This window comes from Barbus barbus (genome assembly GCF_936440315.1).
Source record: "Barbus barbus genome assembly, chromosome: 26".
NCBI classification, from domain to species: domain Eukaryota; kingdom Metazoa; phylum Chordata; class Actinopteri; order Cypriniformes; family Cyprinidae; genus Barbus; species Barbus barbus.
In genome coordinates, this window is record NC_136754.1 from 16,495,584 (window position 1) to 16,523,168 (window position 27,585).

The 27,585-nt window shown below is 37.3% G+C and overlaps 4 protein-coding genes across 10 annotated transcripts in view; 2 read left to right on the plus strand and 2 right to left on the minus strand.

The window, feature by feature from the left end:
* Positions 1 to 458: 458 nt before the first annotated feature.
* Positions 459 to 14,213, plus strand: LOC306846570 (neutral cholesterol ester hydrolase 1-like). The gene is made up of 8 exons (XM_079380033.1): positions 459 to 524; positions 6,449 to 6,543; positions 7,197 to 7,454; positions 10,515 to 10,687; positions 11,263 to 11,488; positions 11,606 to 11,675; positions 11,759 to 11,930; positions 12,918 to 14,213. Exons 4-8 carry the CDS (start codon positions 10,547 to 10,549, stop codon positions 13,533 to 13,535), a joined length of 1,227 nt encoding a protein of 408 aa, XP_079236159.1. The 5' UTR covers positions 459 to 524; positions 6,449 to 6,543; positions 7,197 to 7,454; positions 10,515 to 10,546; the 3' UTR covers positions 13,536 to 14,213.
* A 259-nt stretch (positions 14,214 to 14,472) lies between these two features.
* LOC306846680 (E3 ubiquitin-protein ligase MSL2-like) lies at positions 14,473 to 19,097 on the minus strand. Of its 2 annotated transcripts, XM_079380227.1 has the most exons (3): positions 19,037 to 19,097; positions 18,266 to 18,483; positions 14,479 to 17,532 (listed from the first exon to the last, which is right to left on the minus strand). In XM_079380227.1, exons 2-3 carry the CDS (start codon positions 18,405 to 18,407, stop codon positions 16,052 to 16,054), a joined length of 1,623 nt encoding a protein of 540 aa, XP_079236353.1. In that variant the 5' UTR covers positions 18,408 to 18,483; positions 19,037 to 19,097; the 3' UTR covers positions 14,479 to 16,051. The 2 variants fall into 2 exon arrangements, with proteins under 2 accessions (XP_079236352.1, XP_079236353.1); XM_079380226.1 differs by having other exon boundaries at positions 14,473 to 17,532; positions 18,266 to 19,097.
* On the plus strand, positions 19,075 to 27,527 carry LOC306846679 (propionyl-CoA carboxylase beta chain, mitochondrial-like). Its single transcript, XM_079380225.1, has 15 exons — positions 19,075 to 19,836; positions 19,932 to 20,051; positions 20,407 to 20,475; positions 20,566 to 20,622; positions 20,730 to 20,843; positions 22,167 to 22,277; positions 22,382 to 22,490; positions 22,633 to 22,753; positions 22,870 to 22,951; positions 23,032 to 23,155; positions 23,692 to 23,799; positions 23,927 to 24,027; positions 24,105 to 24,203; positions 25,645 to 25,744; positions 25,881 to 27,527. Exons 1-15 carry the CDS (start codon positions 19,603 to 19,605, stop codon positions 26,000 to 26,002), a joined length of 1,671 nt encoding a protein of 556 aa, XP_079236351.1. The 5' UTR covers positions 19,075 to 19,602; the 3' UTR covers positions 26,003 to 27,527.
* The window catches only part of LOC306846677 (cohesin subunit SA-1-like), a 45,860-nt gene continuing 44,439 nt past the window's right edge, over positions 26,165 to 27,585 (minus strand). For 5 of the 6 annotated variants that reach the window (XM_079380223.1, XM_079380220.1, XM_079380219.1 and 2 more), the window contains one exon: positions 26,165 to 27,293. In XM_079380223.1, coding sequence (XP_079236349.1) covers positions 27,270 to 27,293 — 24 coding nt within the window. In that variant the 3' untranslated portion in view covers positions 26,165 to 27,269. The remainder of the gene's footprint in view (positions 27,294 to 27,585) is intronic. The other variant, XR_013782099.1, reaches the window with a different exon arrangement.

Sequence of the window (27,585 nt, forward strand, 5' to 3'; positions counted from 1 at the left end):
AACCGTTGAGTATCTGAAAGATGTTTTGTGATATAATTAGGTGATAATTATGGAATTATTTTTGTGTCTTTATTATTCAAACTAAAATTCTGTATTTGAGAGCAAAACTAATTATTTTGTAATTAAAAAATAAAAGTTTGCAAAAAAAGTCTTTTTAAGGTTCAAAATTAAAGTAATTGAAAACAAAATAATTTGCAGTGCGTGTAAATCTTTAAAAATATATATATATTTCTTTGTGCACTTCAAAACATTTTCATCACTAATCCACAAATGTTGCTCTCTTTCCTGCCTTCTTTTTTTGCGGGTCTAAAACGTTTGTTTGCGAGTTGAAAAGTTTTGCTTGCGAGTGAAGCTGTGTGTCAGTGGGCGATCTCTACGCACCAGGATGAAAGGCCCTTTTCTATTGGCCACTCTCGATTGAAGTGACAGGTTGACCACGCCCACTACGCTTTCCCGCCACTGACGCCAGTCTGACAGAAGAGCGAGCTTCTAGCAGCAATGGCCAGCAACCGCTCCTTTACTGGGTAAGTTAACTAATTTAACATCTTAAATTCAGTGACTAGTGAACTGAATTATTCTCTCTTCTCATGCTCCCCCACCTAAATACATAACGTTAGCTAAGCCTGTCTGTAGTTGGTGATGGCCAATAGAAAAGGGCCTTTCATCCTGGTGCGTAGAGACCGCCCACTGACACACAGCTTCACTCGCAAGCAAAACTTTTCAACTCGCAAACAAAAGTTTTAGACCCGCAAAAAAAGAAGGCAGGAAAGAGAGCAACATTTGTGGATTAGTGATGAAAATGTTTTGAAGTGCACAAAGAAAAATATATATTTTTTAAAGATTTACACGCACTGCAAATTATTTTGTTTTCAATTACTTTAATTTTGAACCTTGACTTTTTTTGCAAACTTTAATTTTTTAATTACAAAATAATTAGTTTTGCTCTCAAATACAGAATTTTTGTTTGATTAATAAAGACACAAAAATAATTCCATAGGGATAATCAGTGGCATCAGAAGAGGCAAAAAATGTAAACTGATAGAGTTAACAAAACAAAAAATTTGCCAATCAGAATTTACACAGTTTAAGAGCTCTAGCATTTATAGTGACAGATGACATAACACTCATACCGTTATATTTGACATTGTTGGTGTGAAAGGGCCCTAACTTTTGTTTAACTAAAGTTTAGGGTCACATTTTATTTTAAGGTCCAATTCTTTATACTTTTGCCTCAATAAACTTTGCTGCTTATTAATAGTTAGTAAGGTAGTTTCAGGTATTAGGTAGATTTAGGGATGCAGAATTTGTGCTTAATAAGTGCTAATAAACAGCCAATATGTTACTAGTGTTACCAAGTTTAGTTTAGTTAAAGTTAACTGGTTGTCAAAATCTCTGATGAAACATATACAGTACATTTGTGTAAGAAAAGAAAATTAATAAGACATATTTGAAGGCCCTTTTCATAATTTGCATACTGCCTTTAATCACATTCAATTTAGTCAACTTGTATGCAATAACTGTTCAACTTCTGGTGAAGTGATATAAAGCAATTTCATTTGAAGCACCCTTTGGACTGGATATTTATTTGAACACACCCATAAAAACAAGCAGGAAAACCGAAAGAAATTGAGGTTGAAAGCAAACTGAGTGTTGAATGGAGATTGACCATGGGCTGAAAAAGCAGAAGCAATAAAAGGGAATAACAGAATAAAAGGCAAAGCTAGACGCTGAGATCTAGCATTGCTGAAGGTTGTCAGCTGAAGGATGGCTGTGACGTTCTCTCGGCTGTTGATGAATGTCTGCAGTGATGTGTGCAAGGCTCTAAGCCAGGCTGCTTCTTGCTCCAGAACCCATAAATACAGCGCAGGCTGCCTGTTCAGCCCTCAGCTGCCACCAGCGCCACCATTCTGCCTAGAAAATGCAACACTCTCCCCTCCAGAAGAGTGAGGCCCTGGTACAATGGAATTATTGTCATGTATGTCTCACAGGAGGTTCAAAGTGAAGGCTAGTGCTACTACTATGATCCCAGAGGCAAACAGGAAATGAGAATGTCTTAAGGGATCACAATACCTGACTTTTGAAGCACCAACAGTAGGGATCAATCCATAATGCTCCCCTGGCTGGTGGCCCATTTCTCTTACAATTCCTGTCTGATTTTTATCAGCCCACACTATCATTACCATCAATTTCCACTATCACTGTCCTCTCCCTCTAATATCACTCTTTTCTCTTGCCTCTATCGCTCTGATCCCGCTTTGGAGATAACAACAATAGCAGAGAAAGAACTGCTAGAATCCTGTCAGAGCCTGCGACAGCCATTCATTTATCAACAACACGACTGTCAAGATGTTTCTAATAGCATTAACAGGCACATAATTCTAATGCTAATCAGTTGCTGTGTGCTGATGGTGAAATATCTAACCCCATATAGTCCGTATTTGGATGGCGCATTTCATCAATGTGTCATGTTTAACAAGAAGACATCAAAAACAGCTTTGAAGTGAAAGATCTTCTCTGTTGTACACTGTATCTTCATCCATCAGCCCTTTGATTACATGGAGATCTGGAGCGGAATAAGGGCAGCTTGCCGAGGGGAGTGTCAGTGTGGAATTTGCAGGAATCTGATCTGGATGACTGTACAAGCGTACCTTCACTTCCATGAAACAATCCTTTGTGTGCAACTCCTTCAACTGTGGCACCGCTTGGCACAGGGCCAAGAGCGAGGAAGAGCATTGTGTACCCTACACACACTCCTCATGTCCTGTCACTTAACCCTCTCTGACTTGCAAAACAGATCGTCCTGACAGAAATGACATATTTCTTGTTTTTAACAACCTACCATGCTAACTTACACATAAAGTCTAGTCCAAGTCCTGTTAAATTCAATGAAATAAATAGACACTGTAATTGCTGTAAATATTCAACTAGTATGTATGTGTGTACGTAAGACATCTTCGACGACAGCTGCAAGCTGTAACTCTTCTCGTGTTGATTTCGGAGACAGGAATGTCAGACTGCACACCTCTGTATTTGCCGGAGATGAAAAACAAAAGCAAAATGTGTGTGTGTGTGTGTGTGTGTGTGTTTGTGTTCTCTGCCTACAACGGATGTAGTAGGGACAGTGGAGCACCTTCTCTGGTAAAATGGAAGCAGATGTGCACAGGAAAGCTTCTATTGTGTGTATTTGATGTTTCCATGGCATAACGTAAGAAGAAAGAAACTTTTCTGCAAGAATTCTTTCTTATTGAATTGTGAAGGCTATAGAAAACAGAAAAAAAGCCCACAATGACATTTAGGAAAGCTGCTTGAGTTCGCTGACTGTAGTGCAAAGAAAGGGATAAAAGTTTTCAAGACAAAAAAATAAAAAAAACATCCCAAACCTGTATGACTTTCTTTATATATATTTTTTAAATGTCTGTGTTTTTTGTTCATACAGTGAAAGACAGGGGGATCCAGTCAGGGGAGTTGTTTTGGACCCCATTAACTTTTATTATATAGCTATGATGAGTGGTGGCTTCTTTGTTGTGGGATCTGCTAATCCCTCTGCAACTGGCACAGATTTGATGAAAACTGTTGTCGTTTGGCAATTAAAAAAAATTATGGACGATATTTCCAACATTTTATTAAGTACGCTTTATGTTACACCTAAAATGACAAGGGAATGTATGCTACATTTATTTAATTGTATTTATTTGTTAATTAAGCAGTCCCTGAACTCATTCTCTTCAAGTGGCTTTGGTATGCAGAGCATTCACAACATAAATAGATGGAATACCCCATAATATAGTCAAAAACAGTTCTTCAAAACAGACATTCTTACGGTGGCCGAGAGAGTTCAATGCACTGCAAATAGAAAAAACACCTGCAAATTAAGAAAACAACTTTGTCAATTTGACAACACACGCTGCAAATGCTCACAACATAACCAAATATAAAAAAGTTTGTGTTGTGAGCATTTACAGTGCATTTCTGTATTTGCTTGTGTTGTGAGCATTTGCAGCACCTGCTGTCAAATTGAACATGTTTTCTTGATTTGCTGGTGCCTTTTCTATTTGCATGTGTTTTCTGAAGTTGCAGCGCATTGAGCTCTCTCGGCCACCGTACATTCTACTTTATAAAATGAAGTCTAAAGCCTTATATACTAAATCATAATTAGGGGATGTAACAGACTTTAATAAGAGTTATCTTTTGTATGTTAAAACATTGCTTAAGGATCGCATTATTTCCATTGTTTACGGGGGACATTTAGTTTGAAACGGAATCTGCTTTCCCGGCAAAGAGAGAGTAAAGAGAAATGGTATGGATAGCGAACGCTTCATGACGACTTAACAGAACTCGTGCACAAAAGGAATGTTTATAAGTTTATTCAGCACCCCCCGAAAAGGCATAAGGTTTGGGTATTTGTATAATTTTAGTTAAAAGCTAGTGTTTTGTGAAAATCACTGAACATGTCTAGTAGCCTAATGTTAATGCACATTTTTATATCGCTTCATTCAGCTCTTACGGTGATTTCTGGAGTAAAAAGGAACACCAATAAAAATTCAAGAAACATCAGTAAAGTTTTCCTCAACAGGGGATAAAAAGAGAAAATAATGACAAGAGATATGACATACTATTAAAATGTTGATATGATATAAAAATCTAAATTATGGCATACTAAATCATAATTGTGAGTTATGTACATACTATGTGTGAAACATATGTCATATATGAGCACGTCAATGTGTTTATCCATATTTAGGGCTTTTTGTTTGAGCTGAGAATGGGGATACATCAACTCTGCCTGTTTGTAACTTACAAGTTCATCATGACATATGAATGAAAAGACAGGTGCAGGTTAGCGTGGCTTGGCTGGGATGCCTGAGGGTTATTTCTACATGTTTTTAGATTTTGCTAGACACTGTCATGCATGGATTACTGAGCCTCTGCGCTCTGTTCCTTCCTTTGTATGTTTATATTTTTAGACATTTCTAACTGAAGCTGCTAAATGAAGGTTGCAGGTAGGCTACATTGATTTTGCACATCCTTAATGAGCTAAGTATCCATAACCAAGACAGAACATGGTATTTTAAGATTTGCAGCTCTAATCCATTTTCAGTCAAATACTCTATGATCCCTTCATTTCCGCACATTATTGCCAGAATCCAGTGTACTCTGCTGCTATGGAAACTAGCTTCAGCATGTAGTGACCAAACAACTGCCCATCTGGATATCAACACTCTACTGTCTTCAATTAAATGCAGTCATGCTTCTAAAACAAATTCCACATTAAATGTTTAGCTAAAATTATTGTCATCATAAAACTGGCAGGACTTTCTTCAGTGGAACTCCAAAAAGAAGATATTTAGCAGAATGTCCAAACTGCTTGTTTCCATACCTTACAAGTAAGCAAGCAAGGTTTTTTTGTGAATAATGAATAACATTTTGGTTTGTTCATCACAAAAAGCTATTATGTGACTTGGAATAGCAAAAGAATTGCATGGACTACTTTTATGATACTCTTATGTTCAGTATTGGGGAGTAACTAGTTACATGTAATTTATAATTACAAAATTAATGTAGCTGTAATCAGTTACAGTTACTGAAAATTTTTTTGTGTTCATGTATATGCTTTATTTTTTAAGATTAACTGTTTTTTCTTAGGCATTGTTAGATGTCAGTGTTTCCTTGCATATTATTTGCTATGCAAAGATTTGATTTCAAAAACAGTGTCATAGCTATTAAACTATATCTTGCTATGAATTTAAAACTGCATTTAACCTCATCTTAATTCAACTGATGAAGGATTTTGAAAGTCTGACAGGAATCAGTGTTGAGTACTACAATAATTACCCAGCCTGCTTTAAGTGTTTGAAACGGTTAAAAACATTCATTATAAATTTAGAAAAGTAATCAAATCTAATTAGTTACATTACTTTGATAAAGTAATTGAAATCGTTACACTACATGTTATGTTACATTTTAAAAAGGGTAAATTGTAATCTGTAACCTATTGCATTTCCAAAGTAACCTTCGCCACACTGCTTATATTGACCTTTTTGGAGTTTGACAGCTGGTCCCCAATCACTTTAATAAGAGCAGCTCAGACATCCTGCTAAACATCTTGTTTGGATTTTCACAGAGGAAAGAAAGTCAGGTTTGCAATGACATGGAGTAAGTAAACGATGACAGAATTTTAATTTAGGGGGTCAATTGTTCCTTTAAACAGCAGTGGGGCCTAAAGGAGTAATCATCTGAGCTCAGATTCTAAATTTCATTTCTCTTGGGGCACGAGAGCACGGTGACTCTCAGTCAAAGCTGCCGATAGGGGTATCAAAGAACTTTAATCTCAAAAACTCATTAAAGTCGCTCTGCTTTGGATTAGCACAGTAAGGGCCTGGACAAAGGAGTCTTTTGACTTTTAAGGACTTTCTGTGACTTCATCTGTCCTCTCTTCTCTCAAATGGAGGTGCTGTGAATGAAGGTTGGCCAATGTTTCTCTGCTGATTGGGGCCAGCAGTGCAAACTCCAGCCCAGAGGAACATGATGAGAGATGATGTCATTGTGAGTAAAATCTGAGTCTCTCGCTCATGGTGTATAAAGGATGCCCCATATGGAGAAATAAGCCTCCTGTTTTTTCAACAAGCTGTTCAGAGGGCCAAGTCTTACTGATCCAAGTAACACCATGTGAAGGGAATTATGGGAGTTTTTTTCTCTAGTTGTCTCATCTCTTCTCTTGGGTGTTTCCCTGGATTTGCCTTCCACGGCTTTGCCAATATCCATTATCAAAGCTTATAAAGCAAGTGCGAGTCTTTTTACAGCTGTTTCTTTCCATTGATGTGATATGGGGTGAGTTGCTCCCTAAAAGGGTGTAACAGCCTTTCAAATTTTATGATACATCAGTATATTGAGATCCAGCAGGTATTTTAAAAATAAAACAAATTTGTATTTAATTTGGGGATTTTTGTTGAGAACATTAAAGTAATAAATATAATAAAAATGCATGTTGCCAAGCGTTAACTTACTCTAGATCATTTCTAAACCTCGAAATGTGATTTAATTTGTGGAAAGTTGTTTATTAGTTTGAATCTTATCAATAACTTTACTGCAAGTTTTATTGTGAGATATCTGTGTATCAAGAGGTCATGTCTCCTTATTGCAGTCTATCCAATCCTGACACTAACCTCTCAAAATCTGCTGTGTCTCTACAACACAAGATTCAGATCAATCAACCTGTCAACGCTGAGCACATCTTGGAGCCAAAGAAGAGCCAGAAAGGGTCAATGTCCCCTTGCTGTACCTTTCACCAGCGAGAACCCTGCAGCCCTGTCTGTGAACAGGACAGGAATGGCATGAACTGAGAACATAAAACATCCAGACCTCCAGCACTACTGCTGGTCTCAGTGCTCATAACTGATGTCCAAACAGAGGAGCCTCGTGTCCACCCAAAAGCTCTATAACACTGAGGAGATTTGGTAAAAAAATCATCTCTATTGCTTGTTTACTTGACTCATATCATATGTCTAAACAATCAGATAATGTCAATGTCAGTTTTCACTCAAATAGTATCTGAGAACAATAGATTTATCATTATGTGTGAAGAGAACAAATGACCTTTTAAGAGGAGGGAGTGAAACATTTCAACCTAGTCATCTTCATCTGTACTAAAACAAAAAACTATTGTCAGGTAACCTAAAAAATATCAAAAATAAACAAATTACAGAACACGGAAAATACAGTAGGGTCCAAAAATCTTACACTACTAGTAATAATTTTGTTATAAAGTTGAACTGAAAAATTAATTTCAGAATGTCTCAGTATCTGATTTTTCTCAGTATTTGGTTTTTGCTTAATTGACAGCCACACTCGTGCTACATGAACTCTTCGAGTTTGTGTCAAACCTGATGATTATGTTCTCCTGCATGATTTGAGATGATCCAAAAAGCATCTTGAGCTTTCATAAAAGGAAAAACATCTGACCGCCTGTACAGAGTCACATCAGTGTCACAGTATAACTTCTCAGTGGCCTTAAAATCTTAATCTGAAATATTTCTTATTGATTTTACATCATGTTTTTCAGGTTTAAGATTTTTGGACACCACTGTTATCAGTCTGACTGAAAATGTCAGTTATATGTCACCAAAACCTGTTTTTAGAGTTGGGTCAGGTAGAAATAATGCACATTCGACTTCACATTTTCACTTCTAGTTTGTTGTTTATTATAATTAGCTGGTATAACCAAGGTCTAGCCAAGTTCAACTTGGTTAGGGCTGGTAAACCAATTAGGCAAAGCTGATAAAGACCCCTTGGTCTAACCAGTTTACGTGTTCAAAACCATCTTGACCACTTTAACCTGGTTTTTCTAGCAGGGTAAACCTCATGTTAGTCATTGGTATGTATCCACACCTTCAGAGAAATGACTCCCATGATCATTAGTGGGGGAAATGACGTTTCATCTCGAAAGGGAAGATTAGTGGTGAGATGGCCTCAAACAAGAAGTAGGTCCCGGTTTAACAGCTGAATTTTCTCATGACATTTTGTGTTTGAGAGGTTGGAGGTAAGCACACAGATCCTTTGAGTTTTAAACCAATCTGATTTTCTTTAGACATCTGATTTAGGAATGATCACTGACATGACACAGTGTTTCTGAGAAAGAAAGATAGCAGTGTTTGTTTTTGATAGTAGGCTATGTGGTGTGAGGACCATTGAAACCCAGTGAGCATGTGTTTAGCATTCTGCTTTTTAGTCCTTTAAAGCCTCATATAATCCTGTAGTCATAATACTTTTGGTCTCGTTAGAATTATTTTCACACCACAGATGGTTTCATTTAGAATATGTATGATTTATTATGGATATTTGGGCCACAGGCTAACAGTACTCTCAGTAATAGCCATATGCTAGCTAGCCCGAAGAAACTTAGTCTCATAAAGTTATAGCACTGCTATCTGTAAACTACTGAGAACTTTTTTGTGCTTAGTTTGAAATGGCTTCAAACGTCACTCCATCCTTGACGTCTCTTCAGCAGATATTTCCAATTCTACTCTGACCAAAGTCGTTTAACAAAAGCAAACAGTTGCAAGCCTCAATTATCTCATAATAAGAGGGGAGGGATGATAGATAATGCAGAAACAACAGTTATGAAGACCAAAGAGCCCAGTGTATGGCAGAAACCCTTGCTCTTTTCCCCTGACTTGGCAGTCCTCTCTGAGCTAGCCACAGTCTTTTTCCAATTACAGTAATCACTGCAAAGAAGTAACAAAAATCCTGAATGGCTAGGGATGTTTTGGACAGAAGAGCTCAGAGCATAAGCACTGCATGCATGGCCAGTGGTGAGGAGAGATTATGGTAAACATCAAACCTACCATTAGAACCTGTCTGGTTTTCAGCTCAACACAGACCGTACTCACTTGGCATTTGCTAACATTTTTATTTTTGTGACACAATCCATTTCGTCAGTTGTAACGAAATGCAACATCAGATGCGCTTCTGAGAGCACTTTTCTAACCAGAACACTGCTACTACTTCACTATTTACTGTATCAGCATTGTGCTGTCAGTATTTATCATGGTAAATAATAAACAGTGCTGCTCTATTGGTCAATATGGGTTTTTACTTATTTACTTGGAAACAATTACATTTTAATACAATTAAAATAAATTGTCTTGATCATAGATTAAATTACACAAATTTAGTGTGTGTGTGTGTGTGTATTTATTAGCCTACCAATATATAATTGTATATAGACCTATGTGCCCTCCAAGCTTGCGTTCTTAAAGTGAACTTTATAGTGCCATCCCAAAGAGGCATAAAATCACTTTCACAGACTTTTACCTTAACTGTTCCCTCTAACTCGATCCGATCATCTTAAAGAAACGGCTAAAGACACATCTCTTCCATCTACACTTGACCCTCAACAATAGCACTCTATTTATTCTATTTACTTGTTTTCTATTTATTCATCTTATAAAACACTGCTACATGTATTGCGTGAGACTAACCGGGACTTAGGGTCAAAGGAGTGTTTATTAATATTTGTTCATATTTAATGTCTAACCGAACAAATGTTCTATAATCCTCAGACGTAAGTGGTCAAATGAGGGGGTTTCTCATAACAACAATGACCCCTAGTGGTGGACATTTGACATGACTATTGAAGTCAAAGGAGTACAAGTAATCAACAAGGTCATATTACTCATTTACATTAAAAATGTAGTCTTATTAAGATTGCTGATCTTTTAAAAAATACAAAGTTTGTATTGGAGCATGAAATATAATATTGTAGATTCTGGCTAAATTCTTTGCTCAGGAGTTGAATGAAATGAACTGAAATGACTTCATTAGTGAGAATGAATGTGCATTAAATAAGGTATTACACTTACACTATTGTCTATGCAAGCACAGTATGCAGTGATTCTATACAAAGAATAAAGACTGCATTTCCCAGAATGCTATAGGACAATTCACAGGAAGTAACAGTAACTTCAAAAAAATCTTTGTAGAATTGCTCAATGTCATATTGTCTAACCCCTTGATAGCTGCAGAGAGAAAAGAAGAGAGACATCACTTCATGATGAAGTTGCTTGGCGGTATTACCTTGTTATTAGCTATAGCTGTTGCCTATTACATCTACATCCCATTGCCTAGGACAATCTCAGAACCATGGAAACTGATGGTGTTGGATGCCACATTCCGGGGAGTTGTGATGATGGTAAGTAGCACATTTTAAACCGTACACCAGGTGAATTGAAGAAAGGATGATTTTGATTGGCTGGAAAGCTTTTATATTCTATGCTAAACTGAAATAGCAGGCTATGTTGCCTAACTTGGAGGTCATATGTCTTTTTAACAAAATCAAAATAATAATAAAAGTTTGTTTTGTCATTAAACTCAAGTGAAACCTAATTTATTGTTGCACTTAGTACATAAAATCTAACCAGAGATAATAAAATTACATTGTATAAACAGCATAAAACCTGATAGACAACATCCATTATATCTATTAATAGAAGACCATCTGTTTGTGAAGAGACATGTTAAAGAATGACCTTGAGTTGCCTGTTTCGGATTAACTTTGTCCAATTTGGCAACACAATAGATAATACCCAAGGGCAGGATGAAATGTTCCCTATTCACTGTCTTCATGAACTTTTCTCTCCTTTTCAATGCCTTGGCATTTGTTCTCCTTGTGACTGCACCAAAAATATCATGCAAACTGTGTTTCAAAACCATAATGAGGGGAACGGTTAGTTCAGTTCACTGATTACTGACCCTGTTGTTTTGTAGGGAGATGTTGCTCACTCACTGGGTTTGAGCCATAGAGTCCACGTTATCAACTCTGCCATTGTCAATTTTGAGAGTCTGGTGCCGATCACAAACCAAGAGATCCAGATTGAAGATATCCTGTTTGATGGAGTCTATGTACATGTATACCAGCCTCCTGGAAAGGACGGAAAGCTGAGGAGATCAGTTATGTTCATCCATGGAGGTGGATGGGCCTTGGGTGCTCCAAGTATGTCCATGGGTTTCCTTATGAATCATTATATACATTTCTTGATGAAGCCTGCTGTTATATTCATTGGATTATGTGTGAGTTGTGTTTTCATGTGACTGCTTTATTTGCCATCAGCGTTGGGGTCATATGACAGTCTCTGCAGACAGATGGCAGCTGATCTGGATGCAGTGGTTGTGACGGTGGAGTGAGTATATACTTTCATTTGAATGGGAAGAGAAAAATCATCTGTGGTTTTGATCAGTCATGCTGAGTGTTGATTTTGTGTAGTTATCGCATGGCTCCTGATGTGCACTTCCCAGTGCAGTATGACGAGTGTGTGAGGGCCGCTAAGCATTTCCTGAGGCCAGAAGTGCTGGAGAAGTATTCGGTCGATCCAGAGCGAGTGGCAGTGTGTGGAGACAGTGCTGGAGGAAACCTGGCCGCCGCGGTGGCTCAGCGGGTACACTTCTGTTTTATTACTCAATTACTTTGATTCCTTATGATGGAATATTGTATTATCATGTCATCACATGCATCTTTTAAGGTCGTATTTTCTGTTAAAGAGATGGTTCTCCCAAAAAATGTAACTTCTGTCATTATTTACTCACCCTCAGTTTGTTCCAAACCTACATGACTTTCTTTTGTGGAATTTTAAAGAATTGTTCTGTACACTCTTTTTATGCAAAAACAATGGATGGGGACTGGAGCTTTAAGCTTTGAAAATCTGCAAAAACACCTCAAGTATCATAACAGTGGTCCATAATATTTGTGTGCTTTATTCCATGACGTCCAAAGCCATACGATGCGATCTGCTAACCACTGTGATCTTTAAAAGAAAGGAACGGTGAAAAAATCCTTATTTAGATGGATTAGAAAGATCTGACTCAAAGGAAAGATTTATTTAGACATTAATCACAATGCATTGACTATCTTGACATAAATTTGTTATAATTATGACATAAAGGGTCAAAATTATGACTGACATTTCGATTAGCTTTTTTTTACTTTTGTCTCATAATTATGACTTAGTAACTCAATTTCGATTTTGTCATGATTATGACTTTATATCTCATAATTAACTTTTTGTCATAATTATAACCTTTTATCACATCATTCTTTTTCAACTTTTTATTTAATAATTTCAACATACAGTAGTATCTCATAACTGACCTTTTATGCCATAATTATGACTGTCTTTTAATCTTGACTTTTTATCTCATAATTTTTACATTTTACGATTTTTTAAATTTTATTATGATTTACCAAAGCATGATTTTTTTGTCTTTTGTGGCAGAAATGGGCTACATATGGGACCTAAGATTTGGGATATTTTAAAATATGAAATTGTTTTTGCATGAACTGTTCCTCTAAATTGAATTAACTGTTGGAGCCTTAACCCTAGTGTTAGTGAGATGCTACGCTAATCAACATTTTTTTCTCTCACTAGATTGGAGTAGACAACACTACTTCTATAAAATTCAAACTACAGGTCTTGGTTTACCCAGTGCTTCAGGCGCTAGACTTCAACACTGCTTCCTATCAACAGAACCACAATGTTCCCATCCTGTATCGCTGGCTAATGGCCCGTTTCTGGTTGGAGTACCTAGGTGCCGACTTTGACCTTGTGCACTCCCTTATGATAAACAACCACACAGCCCAGGACCAAAACCTAATGTCCTTGATCCATTCAAATCTGGACTGGACCACTTTCCTCCCCAAACGACTGATAAAAAATTATAAGCCTATGTTTCCAGTGACTGGCTCTCCAGGTATCTTAAAGGATATACCAGCGTTACTGGATGCCAGAGCTGCTCCGTTACTGGCGGAGGATGAGGTTTTGCTTATGGTGCCACGTGCTTATATTATGACCGGTGAGCATGATGTTTTGAGGGATGATGGAATGATGTATGCTCGCAGGCTGGAGCTGGCAGGGGTTTCTGTCACTAACGAACATTACGAAGATGGTTTTCATGGCTGTGTGAGCTTTGCTTTCTGGCCCTGCTACTTCTCTGTGGGAATAAGGGCAGTGCAGAATTATATCGCTTGGCTTGACAAACATTTGTAGTTATATTTAAAATGTGTCTATTAGGGATTTCACACACTGTGATGCAATCTTGTGCAACACAACAGAGGATTCATATTGTACATCGAGCAAAGAAATTATGTTCTGCTATTTTAAAAGAACTGTATTATGGATTTCAAATAATTTTTAAACTAATTTACTAAGAACCAACTGAGGAATTAGAAGAACCACAAAGGAATTTCTCTTGAACTGATACTCTGTTCTGACTCCATTAACATACACAAGTATCAGTATACGTAAGATTCTTGTCGATTCAAATTATGCTAGTTGTTTTTGTGCTTGTCATTACTAACACCTACTGCATTAACAAATCAGAAGTCATATCACCATGCATTTCAATCGTGTCAGACTTTCCCTTCAAAGACCTGAAATGAATTTGATCATATTCCTGCTGTGAATAAAGCTGGAACATGTATTGAAGCTACAATAAAGGTTAACAAATACTTTGCCTAGTTATTCTAGAAAATAACAATAAATTTTTTGTCATTTCAAATCTTCTCACACTTTTGAACGACACTAAGAACACCAGCCTTTAGGTTAACTGCTTTATGTTCCTTTCATAAACACGGAGTGTTTTATGACAAAAGTTGGAAGCAAATATGCTGTAGTTCTACATCTTTTGGATAAATAAATCCCTACATATATCAAATATGAAAACGCAAATATTGTGGTGCTAGAATGATCAATCTTTCAGTATGTGTAAGATTAATAGCTGTAGGCTAATCATCCAAATGTAAAATATAAAATAGTCCTTATGCTCAAAATTAGCATTTTGATGTTTGAATTACAGCTATTAATATAGTGTATCACTGTTGCCCTCTAGCGGTTTAGCCCGAGTAAGAGAGCTACTAAATGCTTTTTAATCGTATTTGCGCTGTATTAGACAAAACACACACACACACGACGCAACACACTGTTTTGAAAAACAAGAAATAAAAAACTATAATTTATTTTTGTTGCTTTCTGCAATTTTCATTATTTCAATGTGGCAGTGAATAAACCAGCAATAATAAGAGGTTCTCCAGTAATTCAAAAATCATGAAACTAAAATCTGAGTTCAAGTAATGACCATTTAAAAGCAAAGGGAGGAATAAAACAACGCTAGCGAACTATACGATTTGAAAATACAACACAATATCCCACTAAGATCCAAGACTTAACTAGAAGATTTTTCAATATTTGGTCAAAGCCCTACTGATAAAGAGTTTTCAAGCATATTTAAGGATACTGATGAAGCACTGTCTACCCTGCTTCATTACATAAGACGTGAAACAGCGCAGTTCACTGACCTTTCTCAACACATATTTCTAGTTTTGGTCCCTAGAACAGGAATCACAACACAACCTCAAGACAAACACAACTAATCAGGATCGGAGTAAAGATGCATGAATGGGTGCTAAAAGGTGCTCACGCAAACGTTCAAAGAACATAACATCTTGAAATTGTCGTTTACAGTTTGCATCAAAACAAATGTGATGACTTTGTGTGGGGAAAGGGCTTATAAGATCTAACATTTTAATTCTCATATTGCTTTAAAAAATATCACTGCCATGAATACATTCTCAGGCAACACACTAAACACTCTTACATTCACTTGTTTGAGAAATCTTTGTAGATACTGTACTGATGAAACAGTCAGCTCAGTCGGAACTAACAATGAACAATAGTGAGGATATAATGAATCAGCAACTCTCAAAGTTGGAGAAACATAGCTTTTGTGACATATTTGTGCTTCGTCATCCTTACAAAACCACCAACAAACATGGAATTTAAACATCTTTCGTTCAAAGCTGGAATATGACGAATAAAAAGTGACACGGCACTACTTTCCATTCAGAAAAATAAGGAACCATCTATTAAAAAAATAATAGAATAACTCAATATCCTGGCGGGACACCCAAGAGGTGACTCAGGAAGTGACCACTATAGTGACCAGGACAGGTGTCTAAACTCATTCAAACTATTGGGACTAAGTGCTACATTTTCCACCATTAGTAAATTGTGATTTTATCTGACGTTTAACACGCATTACAGATAGCTGTATATAATTTTACCTTCAATGAATGTTTAGAAGCAACATATTCATATATATTTAAAATTAAATTTGGAAAAAATTCACCACAGAATGTAAACGCATTAATCACTGCTTTGGGACAGCTTATGATGAGGAGCTCTACGTGTTACCCAACAAACTTATCACACCAATTTCTGTAAAACCCATTTTAAGGTTCGGGTCATTGAATATTTAAAGAAAAACAACAGTCATTTATCAGAACCTAAGTTCGTTGTGAATAAAACAGCCACACAGAAGCAAACCGTTCCTTCAAAATAAAAACAAAAGATGCCATAACACTCAGCTTCACAGTAACTTTCCATTACAGCAGTGTGTGATGGTAGAGGTTGGACATGAAAACTACAGATAAGAGTTTTGGCAAACAATTTCTGTTCGACATAAACCGGGAATCGACGACGGCTGAGAGAGATCAGCAGGACAGCTATCAACAGTCGAAATGCATCTCGAGAGCATCTTCAAAACTCTGGTCCTCATCGGCGCTGGACGTGAGGAAAGAGGCCATCGGGGAGCCTGCGGACAGACTGAGAACTCCCGCAGCATTCGTGCCAGCGTTTCTGACAGAAATACTGGTGAGGTTGATTCCGAGAGTGAGTCTGGTTTGCTCCAGGGCTTTTTCGGGCACGGCAAAAGCCTCCAGCTTCTTCTCCCCATTGGCCATGTATGAGTTCTGGCATCCCCTGCAGATGCAGTCCAAACAGGCCTTACGGTTGGAGTAGCAGGGGCATCTTTGACCTCTGCAGGTAAGAACACTTGGATTCTGGGTGGCTCGTCCACACTTGCATCCTTTTTTCTCTTGCGTCTTTTTGTATACGACTTTAGGGGGCTGTACTGGTTGTCCTGCTAAAACACTAGCTGACAGCATCCTGTCCTTCGCCTTAGCCTTGGTCTTCGGGACGACCACTTTAGACTTCGCCTGAACTTTCTTATTACCTAGGTCTGTGTTTATCTGGATATTTTTAGTTGAATCCAGCACAGCCTTATTAACCTTCAAAACGCCTCCGTTAGTGAGCACGACAGCAGGTGGGGAAGGCGCTTTCGGTTCAAATGCTGTTTTCAGCGGAGCTGTGGCTGCTACCGATGGCCCCTGGAAGAGGCTGGTGACGGGCAGAGGTTTGAGCATCTCGCTGTCGCTTTCAGAGCGCGAGCGCTTTCGGCTCAGGAGCACCTTTCTGTGGGGTGTGGCGAGGCACGTTAGGCCTGTCTGAGGTTGCGGTGGGTGTCCTGGCAGAAGGGCGCCGCTGGTTTGGGACTGTAATGAGTTCTGACACGGCTCGGGTGTTGATTTAGTCTGTCCCCACGACACCTCCTTGCTCGTAATGCCAAGTTTAAGGTCCTCCTGGACACTTGTGCTCTCCGCACTGAGTTGCACCGATTCGACGCTTGTCTCTTGACTAACTTTGCACTTTACGTTAACAGTGACAGCACCCATGTGTAATTCTGAGTCAGATTTCTGAGATCCGTCTGCAGTGACAGGTTCAGGGGTCTCTAGCTCAGCTGGTATCTGCTCAGAGGGTTTGTCCGAGTCAGTCAAGTTGACATCAGTAGAGTTTTGTGAAGAGTCCGTCTCTGTTTTGAGATTAGGAACATCCAAAGTGTCTTTGACAGGACTGAGGCCTTCTTGTTCCTGATTCACCCGCAACACCTCCTCCACCATCTTCATGACCTCAGGGTAACCCTTGACCCCCGAGGCACTCTGCTCTGTTGTGACACACACCGAGACACACTCGCAGAGATTCCTGTAGCAGTCGATCAGAATCTGGAGCGGTTTATTCTCCTCAAATTGCTCATAGTCTTTACACCAGCTGCATGATGGCTTCAATAACATTTTCTTGCCTTTACAACCCTTGCAAACATAGTGCTGGCAGGAGGAACTTTTTGGAGCAACTGGATCCTGAAGCAAATTCCCTACATAAAATGTAAACAATAAATTAATTTAAAGAAATTATGCATAGCCAAGTAACATTTTACTATATTTAGTTCTATACAGTGCAACAGTCTATAGAAGTTTATACAAGTTTACAGTCTATACAAGTTTTGGAAGTAAAAAAGAAAAAAAAAAGAAATCCTATTAAATTTTCTCCATAGAAATAACTTTTTTCCAACTTGTAAACCTTTAAAGACAGGCCTACTGGGTGCCACTATCCCTATTCTCTCAAACTTCTTAATGTATTTGTAAGCATAATATGACTATTCAAAAAAAAAATAGTTCCTAAATATATAATCATCTTTAAATCAATTGTATATTTTTCCATTGTTTTTATTTAATAAGTATATCAATTATAGCAACGCTTCATGGGATTGTAGCCTGATTTTCAAATAATCTTTTTTTTCAAACCAAATGTTGTGATTCGCCTCATAGCTGGTTGGTTTGTTTGATTCATAAATACAATTAATACCATCACAGGAAAAATACTAAGCAGTACCAACTCAATAATTTGCTTAAATGTATTAAAAAATAAAAGAGAAACTGTGCTTAATATTTTATTACTAAGTAATAAAACATTTAATAAAAGCAATTAGACACTCGAGGCTGTGATGTACTGACAACCTAAGGGTGTTGCTTATTTTATTAACGCAAATTATATTGCGTGACTATATTCGAAACACAGCACGGTCTCTCGTACATAAAGGCACTTACCACACACCAAGCAGGATAGGGAGTCTCTAAAGAAAGGTAGGACGTTAAACAGCCCTTCGTATGTCTCCGGGTCCTTCGGGTCGCACTGCAGAAGAGAGCGGCACGCCGACACGTACAGCGCGGTGGCGTTCACCGGGTTCATCTCAGCGGCAGGACGAGAGAAGCGGGCTGATCGGCTACTGACAGCGAGTCTTGCTCAGACCCCCAATACACGATAACTGTGAGAACACAATCAACCAGGCTTCACCCAACGCTTCAAACAAAGAGTGTAATTTGACATGACTCGCAAGCAGATGAGCGGCTTTGAGTCGTCTGCTTGCTAACATGTTAAAGCTTTGCTGGATATTGAGAAGATCCTCCAGACGGTCAGTCCGGTGATAATAAGATAATAAGTGCGCACAGACGCGAAGGACTGGACGATAAACAGCATTTTAGTGAGAGGCACAGCAGGCCTCGAGCTGTAACGTTATTGTCGGTGGCGCGAGCTCCGTGTATAAACGGTCCACAAACACGAAAAACAGAAAAAACCGAGTCACACATAAAGTAAAATTCTTGAAATAGTCCACCACAGCGGTTGTTTTAAAAGTGTATCTAAACAAATCACAATTCGCCTGGTTGCTAGTTCGCTAGCTAGCTAATATTATCTGCACTTTTCTTCGTGTTATTAAATAAGAGCGCTTTTCTCTCCTCAGCGAGTGCGACAAACTCCCGTTTAAGTGATGTTTATGTAGCGATCAACTGAGTTCGCTACGCTACAAAATATTTACATACATTAGCCTATGCTCAGAGCCAGTTTCGTTGCTTATTATTCCTCTGTTAACTTTTGCATCCTGAGAGGAACAATACCAAACAAGCGTAAAAGAGCGCCTGGAGTTACACGCGGCCTCCAGTGATTACTGCCCCCTAGTGTCTGACTGTATTAACCACACGTTACTGCGAGCAGAAGCTCTGTGCTGAATCTAGGCTACACTCCGAGATAAATAATTACTTTCTCTCGTTAAATAAAATAACATTTAGTAAAAATCAATAAAACATCTCGCTAATTGTGCTGTCGATGTCTGTTCTGCTTTTACGTCTCTCACTACGTTTCCATTTAAATTATTGTGACATTTGACTCTAACTGTTGGGAACTGTAGTTTATCATGGTTGACATTAGTATGGACTACATCTATCAAGTTCGCTTAACTACACACATCTCTTCAGTGATTGGTTCACTCACTCACGCCCACTTCGCTAACCGAGTAGTGATTGGCTGTAAAATGTAGGCGCTCGTTTGTGATTGGCTAAAGACACCGACAGGCCTTCTGACAGAATCCTGTGCCCTCAGTGTAGCAGTGATGGCGACCTACACGTTAATGCGAAGTAGTCTGGGACTATTACACGGTCTGAAATGTTCTTTTAAAAGTGTGGGTCAGATTCCGTTCACTGGGGCACTGACCCAGTCGAAAGTTCTGCAAAATGCAAGATGCTATTCGGTCAGCCATCTGTCAGTGCAGGAGAGAATCGAGAAGAAACGAACGGCAGCGCTTACAGGAGGAGGACAGCTGAGGATAGCTGCACAGCACAAAAGGGTAAGTTATGAAAACTTACTGGAGAATGAATGCAGCTGACATGACACGAGTGAAAGCACAACAGTCTGAGAAGAGCTCTGAAATCCTGGGCGCAGGGTAAACTGACAGCGCGCGAGAGACTGCAGCTCCTGCTGGACCCTGACTCGTTTGTGGAGTATGACATGTTTGTGGAGCATCGCTGTTCTGACTTTGGCATGGAAGCAGATCATAATAAGGTATGAAACCTCCACCTCTCAGCTCAAATAATATACATAATACATAAAGAGAAATATTTCCATTTGCATGAAATGAGTTACGAAAAAATACTGTTAAATGTCTTAAATCTCGAATGGGTGCAGATGCAGTATTGTCTAATGCATTTTCTAAGTCCTTCTATGAAAAGGATGTTTTTTTTTTTTCAGTTTGACAAAGAGAGTTTCAAAGATTAAAAAAAAAAATGTTTAAACATCCTGTTAAGCAAGCAAGTAAGTAATCCTTAACCAGGGGACTGGGGCCCGGGGTCCAATTAGTCACTAATCGCCGTCATTTTGTAAAATGGATCATGTCTTTTACATGCACCTGTGTGTTCAGTACCCAGGAGACAGCGTAGTGACCGGACAGGGAAGGATCAATGGCAGACTGGTGTATGTTTTCAGCCAGGTATGATACTAGCTTTCGAATATCGGGGTTGCAGTAATGAAATATTTTAATATTTCAGTTTTGAAGAGTGAAATGCTCTTCTGTTCTCAGGACTTCACAGTGTTTGGAGGCAGTTTATCAGGAGCTCACGCTCAGAAGATCTGCAAGGTAAGGTTGGTCGCTGAGCGTTTTTGGACCTGGCTAAAGTCATTTTGTTTAAAACGTGCTATCAAACAGTGAGATTTCACACACAACTTCTGCATTTGAATTCCTAGATCATGGACCAGGCAATGATGGTGGGAGCTCCAGTAATCGGTCTCAATGACTCTGGTGGAGCCCGCATTCAGGAAGGCGTCGAGTCCCTCGCAGGATATGCTGACATTTTCTTGGTAAGCTGAATGCTTTAACACAGCTATACATTTGATACATACACTACCAAACAAAAGTGTGGGGTTGTTTTTTTCACCAAGACTGCGTTTATTTGATCAAAAGTACGGTAATATAGTTACATAATACTGGAGAATGAATGCAACTGAGTGAACTGAATGAAAACAACGGAGTAGAATTTTTTCAGGTTTCTTTGATGAATGAATGCAATTAAAATATTTAGAGTATACTTTAAATTGCAATTTATTATTGTGACGGCAAAGCTAAAAACAGTAGTGCTGCATATAGAAAAAACTAATTTTTTATTAAATAGAAAATTCAAAAGAACAGCATTTATTTGAAACAGAAATATTTTGTAACAAAGTATGAATTTCTTAAAAAAAAAAAAAACTTGCTGACCCCAAACATTTGAATGGCAGTATACACTACCAGTCATAAATTTCTGAACAGTAAGATTTTTAATGTTTTTTTAAAGAGGTCTCTTCTGATCACCAAGCCTGCATTTATTTGATCCAAAGTACAGCAAAAACAGTAAAATGTAGAAATATTTTTTACTATTTAAAATGAATGTTTTCTATTTGAATATATTTTAAAATGTAATTTATTCCTGTGATTTCAAAGCTGAATTTTTTTGCATCATTAGTCTGGTCACATGATCCTTCAGAAATCATTCTAATATTCTGATTTGTTGCTCAAAAACATTTATGATGTTGAAAACAACGGAGTAGATTTTTTTTTTTTTTAATAGAAAATTCAGAAGAACAGCATTTATCTGAAATGGAAATCTTTTATAACTTTATAAATGTCTTTATCATCACTTTTGATCAACTTAAAGCATCATTGCTAAATAAAAGTATGAATTTCAATACCCCCCCCCCCCCCCCCCCCCCAAAAATACATACTGACTTTTAATCAGTATATATAGAAATTTCAGATAAATGCTGATCTTTCTATTCATCATAGAATCCTGAAAAAAATGCACTCAACTGTTTTAAATACTGATAATAATAAAATAAAAAAATGCAAATCAGCATATTAGAATGATTTCTGAAGGATCATGTGGCATTGACGACTGGAGTAATGATGCTGAAAATTTAGCTTTGATCACAGAAATAAATTGCATTTTAAAATATATTCATATAGAAAGCAGTTATTTTATAGTAAAAATATTTCACAATATTACTGCTTTTGCTATATTTTGGATCAAATAAATGCAGGCTTGGTGAGCAGAAGACAATTCTTTAAAAACATTACTGTTGAAAAACATTTGACTGGTAGTGTATATAATCCAGGACTAATTCTGGACAATGGTATTTGTTCTTCAGCGGAATGTGATGGCCTCAGGTGTAGTTCCTCAGATCTCTCTCATCATGGGCCCGTGTGCAGGTGGTGCTGTGTACTCGCCTGCTCTAACAGACTTCACTTTTATGGTGAAGGTAAGACAATACAAGTTAAGAGTATAAATGCATATTAAAGTACATTTAGGTTACTTGTTCCCTGATGACACCCTGGTTTTTCATGAAATGGCCTGTGTTTGCAGGACACCTCCTATCTTTTTATCACAGGCCCAGATGTGGTAAAGTCTGTAACAAATGAGGATGTTACCCAGGAGGAGCTGGGTGGAGCAAAAACCCACACCACTGTGTCAGGTGGGTCTATTTATTAAGCCTGTGCTTACATCTGAATGTGTTTTGTGACAATGTTTGGCATTTTAAATTTATTTTGTTCTCTAATCTGACTGAATATTGCCTTTTCTCACTAGTAATGTAAAGAGATTTTGTTTTCTTTTAGGTGTTGCTCATCGGGCCTTTGAGAATGACATTGATGCCCTTCTGAACTTGCGAGACTTATTTAACTTTCTCCCACTGAGCAACAAAGATCCAGCTCCGGTCACTGAGTGCCATGATCCTCGGTGAGAAGCACATTTGCACATTTGTACAATTATTATTATTTATTTTTTTTCTTTATCAGATTATCTTGGCTAGTGTTTTCAATCACGAGGAATTATGTCAAATTTCTTTTCCTCAGTGACCGGCTGGTTCCTGGTTTGGATACTGTTGTTCCTTTTGAAAGCACAAAAGCCTATGACATGCTGGACATTGTTCATGGTGTATGTACATCTTTAGTGAACAAATGATTCAGATAAAAACTCGTCACACAGTTCTTCTGATTGTCATCTCACTCTTGCAGATAGTAGATGAGAGAGAATTCTTTGAGATTATGCCCAACTACGCCAAAAATATTGTGGTGGGATTTGCCAGGATGAATGGTCGGACAATAGGCATAGTGGGAAACCAGCCTAAAGTGGCATCTGGTGGGTGATTTATATTATATTATATTATCATAAGTTTGAGGTCATTAAGCATCGTTGTTTTAATAGTTTTCATTCAGCAAAAACACATTAAATATCAAAAGTGACTGTAAAGACTGTAAAAATAAATCTAATTTTTGCTGTTGTTTTGAACTTTTGTGCATCAAAGCATCCTGAAAAAAATGTATCACATTTTCTGCAGAAATTAAGCAGCAACAACAGTTTTCATTATTGATAATAAATATTTCTTGAGCATCTAAAATGATTTCCAAAGGATCACGTGACGTGATAAATAAATTACATTTTAAAATGTTAAAATACAAAAAGTAAACTTACTTGAAATTGGAATATTTTTTCACAATATTAGTGTTTACTGTATTTATTACTGCACTAAGTATAAGAGACTTCTTTAAATAACATTTAAAAAATTGTACCCCAACCTTCTGAACAGTAATGGATATTACATATAAAATGTAATTATTTATTTCATAAATACACTTCACAGTTTTTAATTTATGGTATTTTCCTTGTGTTTTCAGGTTGTTTGGACATAAATTCATCTGTTAAAGGGGCTCGCTTTGTTCGTTTCTGTGACGCCTTCAACATTCCCATCATCACATTTGTGGATGTGCCTGGATTCCTGCCAGGTATCTAGAAACTTTCCTTATCCTAACCTTAACTTTGCTCTTTTTTTCCCAATTCATTTTATCCTGAATTACCAGCATGTGTTTCCTTTTTTAAATAAGGCACTGAGAGAAGGCTCTGTTTCCACAGGCACAGCTCAGGAGTACGGAGGCATCATCAGACACGGAGCCAAACTGCTCTATGCTTTTGCAGAGGCCACCGTTCCAAAAATTACTGTCATCACCAGGAAGGTAGGAGGGAGAATGATGTGTGTGTGTGGATGGTTCTAACTGTCTTGTATGCTGAATTATGCATGTTCTGTCTCCAGGCTTACGGAGGTGCTTATGATGTGATGAGTTCTAAACATCTGAGAGGAGATGTCAACTATGCCTGGCCAAGTGCTGAGGTCGCAGTGATGGGTGCAAAGGTAAATCTAAAGAAAAATGAGCTGAAACAAGTGACATGGCTAAATAAATATAGATTGCACACTGATTTTCCAGTGATGAATTAGCCTTATATTTTAATGTATAAATACACACACACACACACAAAATTGGAGTCATTAAGATTATCACCAAGGTTGCATTTATTTGATTAAAAAAAAAGTAATATTAAAAGTTAATTGATTGTAACTACTGTATAAAATTAAACTTTACAATATTACTGTTATTTACCTATATGAATATATTTAAAACAAATAATATTTTTGTGTTGGCAAAGCTGAATTTTCAGCATCATTACTGTCACATGATCCTTCAGAATTCATTCTAGTATGCTGATTTGGTGCTCAATAAACATTTCTTATAGTTATATGGTTATGTTTATTATAAGTTGTAAACGGTTGCGCAGCTTTTTGCAATTTTGTGGACCCCTGGATAATTTTTTTCAGGTTTATTTGAAAGTACATTTGAAAAGTCTTTTGTAACAAATGTCTTTACTGTCACTTTTGATCAACAAGCAAGGTAGTGTATCAGTTTCCACAAAAATACATAGTTAATATTAAGAAATGTTTCTTGAATATCAAATATAGTACCATATTACAATGATTTCTGAAGGACAATTTTCACAGTTAGGGTTTTAAACTTATAATAATATTTCAAAACATTAGTGTTTTTAATCATTTTGTAGCCTTGGTTTGAGGCTGTTTTCAAAAACAGAATATATATATATATATACAGTTAAAGTCAAAACTTTACATACACTTAAATGTTAATTATTTGAAGAGGGATCATACAAAATGCATGTTATTGTTTATTTAGTACTGACCTGAATACGATATTTCTCATAAAATGTTTACATATAGTCCACAAGAGAAAATAAGTTGAATTTATAAAAATGACCCCGTTCAAAAGTTTACATACACTTGATTCTTAATACTGTGTTGTTACCTGAACGATCCAAAGCTGTTTATTTTTGTTTAGTGATAGTTGTTCATGAGTCCCTTGTTTGTCCTGAATCAGTTCAACTGCCTGCTGTTCTTCAGAAAAATCTTTCAGGTCCCACAAATTCTTTGGTTTTCCAGCATTTTTGTGAATTTGAAACATTTCCAACAATGACTATGATTTTGAGATCCATCTTTCCACACTGTGGACAACTGAGGGACTCATTTGCAACTTACAGAAGGTTCAAATGCTCAAAAAAAGTGTATGTAACTGTGTATATATATATATATATATATATATATATATATATATATATATATATACATTTTTTTTTTTAAATTAAGAATTTGATTAATACCAATTTTGTCAAGGAAATTACAAATACAATTTTAAACATTCATCCAGTGTTCACAATAGCTGGACAAATCATGGAAATTGATATTTCTGAAATGTGCTATATAGTAATACATATTTGAATTTTTTAAGGGTGCTGTTCAAATCATCTTTAGAGGAAAGGAGAATCAAGCCGAGGCTGAAGCTGAATACGTGGAGAAGTTTGCCAATCCCTTCCCCGCTGCTGTCAGAGGTGCATTACCAGACACAAAACACATTCATCTTCACAGCGCTTGCTCAACATGTTTACCCCACACTGCAGTACAAGTGTGCTCGCTTCTGCTGCTATTTGTGTATTATTGCTAAATGATAATGCCTGCATTTCACAGGCTTTGTGGATGACATCATTCAGCCCTCGACTACACGCAAGAGGATCTGTAGAGACCTTGAGGTCCTCTCCAGCAAGAAACAGACCAACCCCTGGAAAAAACATGCTAACATTCCCTTATAAATCTCATCTCAACACTAATTTTATAGCATTTTATGACAATATCTATGGTTAGACTGGAGAGAATGTCATGTTTTTCCACATGGTTTGTTGTGCCTTATTCCCAATCATATGCATTACGCCACTATTTCAGCATTCTCAAATCAATAAAACACTCCCACGGTTCATGATTACATATTTAATTTTTTTTTTCTGAAAAAGTGAGTTTTCCATAAGTTCACTGAAGAAAAGTTTTCGAACAGTTTTCCATTAAAAGGGAAAGTGGTACATCATTTCTAGGTTGTACAAAAGAAAACCATTTTATATTGAAAATGTACAATTTACAGGTACACTAGCAAAACTAACCGGGGCTCAGGGTGGGGAATAATAATAATGATGATCATGGGAAACTCATGTTGTTGACAGCATAACATTTCACTTTTTTATAGCACAGGACCATAAAGCACTTAAACGGAGGCAATACTTGAATGGGCCTGACTCGATACACGGCACAGCAGCATCTGCTGTTTGCCCCGAACACGAGCAGATGACGAAAACCCTGCCGTATAGACGTTTCACACACATAAACCTCACCTCATTAGAACTAAATCTACTGGAAATAAAATACTGACCATTCAAATGCTTCTGCAAGCCAAAATACACAATATGTAGTGTAATACCCCTTCAGGACAACTGTTACCGAGATTTTTGGCTTTCTGACAATATAAACTGCATTTTTAACACTGATCAAGCGTTTTTCACCTGCCTTCATCATTTACCATAATTATGACTACTGAGTGTTGTTTTATATGTAGATTTAGATTGACTGAAGATTGACCAACATATTCGACTGCTTGTTTTGGTAGGAAGAATCCGTTCGTTGACCTGATAGTAAAAGCCACTTCATCATCTAACTGTACAGGGCATATACATAGTAGGATGGATAAACACAAATATGTACATCTTGAACATATAGGACCGTACATTCTTACATGATAAATTTGTACCACAATGTAAATCCCATCCAGTGCGATTCTAATGAGCTTATAAAGAACTTGTTCGACAGAAAAATTCACCATATGTGACATGACTGGACTGCATCTGTTAAAATAATACCTGGATGAATAAAAGCTCCTCTGATGTGGCGCTTGATAAAAGAGGATGGTTGAGGGTTTGTGGAGAGTTTGCTCCAGAATCACTGAACCTGGACACCAGTGCTTCCACTCTTATGTGAATGTCTCTTCAGCCCTTTAATCACTTCAAACACTCTTTTTCCATCTGTTGTGGCACCTCAGAACATGGGCATTGTGAAACCCTGGGGAAAAAAATAACAGGTGATCATTTGCTGATAATTATGGCTGCATGATTTGGGGGAAATATGTAATTGTGCTTTTTCTGATTAAAATTGCCATTTTTTAAAGCTGCTAGATTGATGTGCTTGTAGCGCTGCATAATTTGCCATTTTTTTGTGATTGTATATCAATATGACTACGCAATAATAATTATATTAAATAATATATCTGGGAAAATAATAAAATAATTGAATCTGGGACGTTGCATTTTTAAAGCAACCCAAACTCATGGCGCTTGATGTGGAGCAGCATTTA